The sequence below is a fragment of the Eurytemora carolleeae genome, unplaced genomic scaffold, assembly GCF_000591075.1.
Source record: "Eurytemora carolleeae unplaced genomic scaffold, Eaff_2.0 scaffold1066, whole genome shotgun sequence".
Taxonomy (NCBI): domain Eukaryota; kingdom Metazoa; phylum Arthropoda; class Copepoda; order Calanoida; family Temoridae; genus Eurytemora; species Eurytemora carolleeae.
In genome coordinates, this window is record NW_019396977.1 from 137,820 (window position 1) to 145,331 (window position 7,512).

The following is a 7,512-nucleotide window of genomic DNA, read 5'->3' on the forward strand; positions in this document are numbered from 1 at the left end:
ACACAAAAATATATTTGTTTTTAGATTTTAGTTCTAGGAGACAGTGGGACAGGAAAAACATCAATAGTCAGGTGGGAACCAAGTGTTTTTGAGGAACTGTGGGTGTTCTTTCAAACTGTGAACTAATAATTTTTATTTCTAAAAGTTGCTCATCGTCAAAAAATACTAACAATCCACCACCAACTTATATTAAATACAATGTACACAATAAATATGTAACTTTCCTTTTCCTTACCTTTCCTTTTCCTTTATTTCTATTTTTATATTTTTGTTAAAAATTGGGGGGAAATATTTCCACAACCTCTACTTTTAGAGGTTTTAAAATATTTTCTCCTGAAACACTTTATTTTGTATGTTTTTGTTATATTTCATAAATAAAAAATTTTTTACTTTTTTTTGACCCACCATTTAGAGGTTTCGATTCACAACAGTACTATTTAACCCTGTCACGATTAGGGGGNGACAGGCCAAATTTATATATAGATGTATTACATTGTACAAATTTTAACTTTATTTTCAAATCGTGAACATAAAGACGGATTTTATTCCAATTTATCATGAATACGATCGTACATTTTTCCTTAGTTATTATTCTAAAACATGAGTTGTTGAAGTGTTTTTCTAATTATGTATTCTGTAAAATTATTTGTTTGTTCCAAAAATGTGGCCTAATATGACTCGAAAGTGGGGTTATGGTCGATCGGTATTCTAAACTTAATTCTTGAAATTCGTAAAATAAAAGTTTAGCAAATTGGTAACATTTTCATCATTATTTAATACCATGAGAGAAAATGCTCGCTAAGAAGAAAATACAAAATCGTTTGTTCTGTGAAATATGCTTTCTCTTCCTCTAAGTTCAGCTGTCCAATCTAAATTTACGTAGTGGTAAATGGGCTGTAACACCAGGGTCTTCTCAAGCCTGTAATTAGTTCCTGCAATTAGTCCCTGTAATTAGTCAACTAATTTGATAAAATGAAACATATTTGACAGTGATGCAAATTTAGATCTTTAGTTTATGTTTGTTATGATTTTGAGATTATTTTAATTGTTATTTTTTAACCTTAAACAGATTAGGATATTTTTATCAAATTAAAATCTATCCATGGGGGATCAGGAAAAGAATGTGTTATGAGCAAGTGAGCTTTTTTTTAAATTGCAAACAGATAAAAATAGCAGCTTTTTTTCTTAAAAATATACAAATCTTGTTTTTTTACCTCATAAAAAAATTCATAAACAAATCCATGGATTGGGGGAAGGTTATAAAGTTAATTGTTTCTTGAGGTGATGCAATCAGAGAAAAATATGGGTCGAGTCTTGAATTTTTCCAGTAGTCTAATTTTTAACTATTAAATCACGTTAACAAAACTCACCAATTTGAGTTTTAGCCTCAAGACTGAGCTTTTAAAACCGTGGCCTTTAAACACTAAAAAAGGTTTTTTTTTATCAAATTAAAATCTATCGAGGGGGGATCAGAAAAAGAATGTGTTATGAGCAATCGGAGCATACAAAAAAAGTTAATTCTCCGGCGTTTGCATTTATGTATTTTGCAGTTTATCCAACTTTTTTCATCATGATCCCTGAAAATCACTTGTTTCAGGGGAAATGAGTGTTGTCATCATAAAAGAAAACAATATATACTATATTGTTAGACGTGAGAAATGTATTAAAGCTTATCTTAACTTCCTAGTAATAAATAGTCAAGGTTTAAATAGTAAAAAGCCTACGTAAGTAATTATACATAATCCCTGCTCAGCTCTGTAATCTCTGTATATTTAAGATAGGCTGCTCTGCAGTAGAATCAGCAGTTCTATCGGAGAAGCTATAGGACAACATGAAACTAGCATTGCTCGGTTCCCTCATCGGGATTCTGACCACTTTCAGTCACAAGGCTCAAGGAAGCAGTGCCACAAGAGATGGGACAGAGAAGGTTGTAATGTGCTATTTCGAGGGTTGGGCAACATATCGTAACGGAGATGGACAATTTGATGTTGAAGATCTTGATCCATTTCTGTGCACACATCTCATGTTTGGGTTTGCAGGCTTACATCCTACCAAGCACACTATTATGTCTCTAGATCCTTGGAACGATCTGTATGATAATTGGGGGAAAGGAGCTTTTGATAGGTTTAATCGGTTGAAACTTTATAATCCCGGTCTAAAAACTATTCTTGCTATTGGAGGATGGAATGAAGGTTCTGAGAATTATTCGGACATGGCGCTAACTCAGGAGGGCAGAACTACATTTATATCTAGCTGTCTTGATATGATTCTTAGGCACGGATTTGATGGTTTGGATATGGACTGGGAGTATCCAGGGGGTAGAGCTGATAGTTTAGGAAGACCAGAGGACAAGCAGAATTTTATAAGCCTACTCAGAGAGATGAGAGAAAGGTTTGACGAACATGGACTCATCATAACAGCAGCAGTTTCAGCTGGATATAGTACAATAGATCAGGCCTATGATATCCCTGCAATGTCCGAACTATTGGATTATATAAACCTAATGAGTTATGATTACCATGGTTGGTGGGAGGGACATGCATTTACAGGACACAATTCTCCTCTTTATGGAAGTCCTGCAGAGGAGGTCGAAGAATCTCCAGGATACAGGATGAACACAAACTACTCTGTAAACTACTTTCTGGAGAACGGAGCTAAAAGGTCCCAGCTTCTGGTCGGTATGACAGCGTATGGACGAGGTTTCACATTAAAAAATAAGGATGATAATGGAGTGTATGCTGAGGCTATTGCTGGATCCCCTGCAGGTCCTTATACTCAAACTGATGGATATCTAGGCTATCATGAAATATGTGAAAGGATCTTGAGTTCTGGAGATTGGAATATAGTTCGGGATGAGTATGCTATTACTCCGTACGCAGTTAAGGACAATGTGTGGATCAGCTACGACGATGAGGAGAGTGTGAGGATAAAATCCCAATATGTTCTATCTGAGGACCTGGGTGGCGCAATGTTCTGGGCTGTTGACACAGATGATTTCAAGGGAAAATGTGGATCAAAATTTACCTTGATCTCTGCAGTAGCTGAGGAACTAAATGGGGGACCTATGACTCCTCCTCCAGATTGGACCACACCTGATCCAGACTACTCTCCATCTACCCCTGAACCAGTTACACCTCCTCCTTCAGAGTTTTGTGATTCTCCTGGAGCTAAACCCAGTCCTTCCAACTGCCATGAGTACTATACCTGTAATATTGGATCCAATGGGTGGGTTATTCGTCCTCAAACCTGTGGAGATCTAGCTTTCAATCCAGCAACTGGAAACTGTGATTGGCCTTATAACGTTCCAGGCTGTGATGAAGGGACAACAATGGAAGGAGGAATTACAGGAACACCTGGAGAATGTAAGCCAGGAGATCCATTACTTCCAGTTCCTGAGGATTGTCAAGCATACATGGAATGCAAACCAATGGATGATGGTTCCTTCCATTATGCTGAACATCGTTGCACTGATGGTCTTGCCTTCAATCCAACTATTCAGGGCTGTGATTGGCCAGAAAATGTTGACGGCTGTACAACCCAGTGATGTAGTTCTTTATATTTCAACTTTTGTGTTTTATCAGCAAAATATGTTTTATATTGAAAAAAATAAAGGAATTACATTGTACAATTGAATGTATCTAATTCTTAATACATAAAACAAAGAATATACTTTGTATAAATCCACAGTGTACTGCACTTTTGGAGAGGAATATATTATATTAATTATGTTAGTTATATAATATAATTATACACGACTTCACAAGTGTCAAATATAACTAGGAAAACGAAATGTTATCACACTAGTTGACATGTTTTCCAAGATTAAAGAAAAAAGTGTAAAAACAGAAAATAAAGAACACATAAAAGTGCACTTATTTTACTGAAAGATAAGCACTTCAGTCTAAAATTATCACTATTATTAATAGTTTTGTCGGACACAACAATTAAGTTGTCACTTGTGAAGTAAGACTACATGGCTGTGTACTGAGAGTTTTTAAATGCTACTTTGCTATCTACTGAACTAAAATCTATTTTCTCAGACCTATTTATATTTATAACCCTTCTAATTAAAAACTGCATGATACTATTGTTCTGTAAAAAAAAAGAATTAAATTAACTATAATAAGTACAGAATCCTGAAAGATATTTAAAAATATGAAAATTTTGCAGGTGTTGATTTTTCTGTGAAAGTTCTCAATATTGCGCAGGTCATTTTTTGATTTTTTTTTCATCTAAGACAAACTTTTTTGCCCAAATCAAGTTTAATACATAAACAAGAAAATTATATTTAAAAATTTTTACATCAATATTAATGTTTATGTATCCATTTTTCAAATATGTAAATTTTAGACAAATCAGTTAAATTAAAAAAAAAAAATATTTTTTAAGACTTAATTTTAGGGTCTTGAAATCAGGCTTCAACTCTGGGATCTAGCTGGCCAAGACAGGTTTATAACTTTCATATTTTTTTGTAATGATGGATTTGATCCGACTGACAGAGTCCTGCGGTTTTTTTATGAATTTAGTACACCTTTAAAATCATCGCGAATATTCTTTATGTATTTATCTTCAAAAAAATAAATTAATACATTCCTAAAAATCCCTGACTTTCGAGAAGTTTATCCTTCCAACTTTAGTAATTCTTTGTTTGTAACATGAAGCAGCATTAATTACTGAGCAATTTTTAAAGCGAAAATCAACAAATCCTTTTGCTGCTTCCTTTATTCTGGGTTGTATTTACTATATATTACTATATAAAAATTCATTTCCTTCTTAACATATTGTCTTTACCATGTTCTTGGAAATATTGTAAGATTTAATAAAAAATTGATAAAAATAGGATTTTTACAAGTTCCTAAATAATTTCACAAAGAAAGGATGCATTTACTCAGATTACTTTTACCTTTATGAAAGTCGTCTTCAAAATTTAAGAAAAACATTGAAGAATTATCAAAAAACAAGCCATACATCTTTAAACAATTCAAGATTGTATTTAACTTCATTCATGGATTTAATTCAATATTAATTTAAATTCAATCATTGTATTAAATTCAATCATTGTATTAAATACAATCATTGTATTTGAATTCAGTCATTGGATTTAGATTGGATCATTAGATTTAGATTCTATCACTGGATTTAAATTCAATCATTGGTATAAATTCAAGCATTGGATTTACATTCATTAATGGATTTGAATTCAATAATGAATTTTGTTTTTCATAAATTCCAGATTTTGTAACCCTATTTCTTTATGATACGCTTAATCTTCTCAGGAGTTTTATTTTGATAAAATTTAGATAAAACTATGATAAAACTATTTTTATGATTTTTCATAATTTCAGGTTTAATCATCTTTCAAGATTATACTATAAACAGGCTTCAGGAGTTCTTCTTGGTAAAATTAATTTTTATGTTTCTCGGATTTATTTTTTATGTGTGTTTGCTTTAATGATTAATTGATAATAGTCTTTATAGAAGATGAAAATCTATAGTAACGTACATCTGTCTATACATATATATCATTTAATGTAATAAAAAATAATCTGAAAAGATTTTTCTTGATAAATTTTTAAAATACAACATTGATCATGGTTGATATTACATGTCAAAATAATTCGAATTGATTTAAAAATGACTAATTGATGTATTGCTTAATTAATTGATGTATTAAAAAGTGATTAATTGATTAAAACATGATTGATTGATTGATTGATTGATTAGTGTGTGATGAGACAAAGCCAGATAGTCTGGATAGTATAGTTAAATGGAAAGGAGAGTTGGACGCCAGGTAGTTTTTAGAGAGACATGCCTGATTCACAATTGTACCTCTTAAACTTTAAAAGATATCTATTTAGTAAGAACCCACAATTGGGAATAATCAATTTTAAAAGAGAACAACATAAATGTATCATTCATTTTTATGAGACAATACTATCAAGGGGTGAATTGGAGGGTTACTTGAATTTATTATTAAAATATTATATTCAATTTATTAAATATCTGTTTATCTGTTTATACGGTGATGGTCATAAATAAAAATATTATTTATTTTTTCCTATAACTGCAACTGAGGAACATTTTCGTCTGACAACTCGGATTTATTAACTTCGTGATGTTTAACATCACAAAACATATTGCAACATTTTTTTTTCTCAAGTACGGTTTTTAGTAATTTGAAAATCAACTTGTGAACCCAGCTTTGTCAGAATAGTTGTTTTGGAAGAGTTTCAAGCCGTGTTTACAGTCTTATACGTAGCTGTAGGGCCCGGCGTTGCCCGTGGAGTTTGAATTTTTTTTTTCAATTTTCGATCTTTTTAATAAAAATTCGATTTTTGAAAAAATACAAATTTTAGAATTTATTTGGTCTATGTAACCCCTGGCCCTTGGGTATACATGGGTTCCCTCAAAAAATGTCAGTCCATTCGGTTGAGGCGTTTTGCCGGCACAAGGAAACATATGTACGAATGTCTTGTTTTATTATATAGATGATTGTATTTAGGTTGCAGTACAAAATTCCAGCAGTGTTGTTAGTAAACAAGGTGCAGTCCAAATTAAAAGATCAAGAAATATATGTAATAGGAACTCCCAAAGCCTTGTTCATTTACAAATGTAGCGTACTTCACAGTTTGTATAAGAAAAATATTTTGTTTATAACCTCCCAGAAATTCCAGTACACTTAGAAGATATGGAGTTCCCATTGTATATCTTTTTACAATGCAAATTCTAGCTCAAGTTTAAGACTTTAACTTGTATAGAATGTGGCATGTCCGATTCTCTAATCAAGAATGAATGAGATATCCATATTTTTATCTTTGAAGAAAAGCCAAAGAATAGGGTTTAAAGGCACGGATGTGAATTGGGCTTGCTCCTCTCTAAATGGAGGGTCACTTGAAATTAAAAAGACATCCCCTTTAAGTGACGAGTAAAATGTTAACATATTTAAAACAATGAACATGCATATATCTCTTTTCAAGGATTAGAGATACATCTCTAATTTAGGGGTTTCCAAAAGAATCTCAAAAATAAAACTTTATAGGTTTTTATAGAGCGTTTTATAGGACGTTTTATAGGACGTATTATAGGACGTTTTATAGAACGTTTTAAAAATCATTTCTGAATTCTGACACCCCTAGGCTAAGTACGCCAATATAATTCACCAAAACCATTCTGCAGTCCTTCAAGTACAGTACTGCAGTCCTTCAAGTATCATACAAGGAAATTTACATCGTTCTAAATATCCCAGGGAAAGATTTGACAGATTCTTTAATCTGTCTGTTTTTATTTTAAAATTGACTGAGATATCAAGAATTAATCTCAGTTTCAATTTGTAAATAATAACGTACTGTAAGACTAAATCACATTTAGGAAATCTTAGGCGGTCGTAAAATTATTGAGATACTGTTACATATCGTAATCTTACTTTTTTGACTTGTCTAATTTTGAAATTTTAAATCTTAAATTTTCAGACGGATCTCATAGATGACGAAGATGAAGGGTTTTCAGAAGACG

The 7,512-nt window shown here is 32.0% G+C and overlaps 1 protein-coding gene across 1 annotated transcript; it reads left to right on the plus strand.

Moving 5' to 3' along the window:
• Nucleotides 1–1,787: 1,787 nt before the first annotated feature.
• LOC111710715 (chitinase-3-like protein 1) lies at nucleotides 1,788–3,682 on the plus strand. The gene has a single exon (XM_023484831.1). It carries the CDS (start codon nucleotides 1,832–1,834, stop codon nucleotides 3,542–3,544), a length of 1,713 nt encoding a protein of 570 aa, XP_023340599.1. The 5' UTR covers nucleotides 1,788–1,831; the 3' UTR covers nucleotides 3,545–3,682.
• Nucleotides 3,683–7,512: the final 3,830 nt, after the last annotated feature.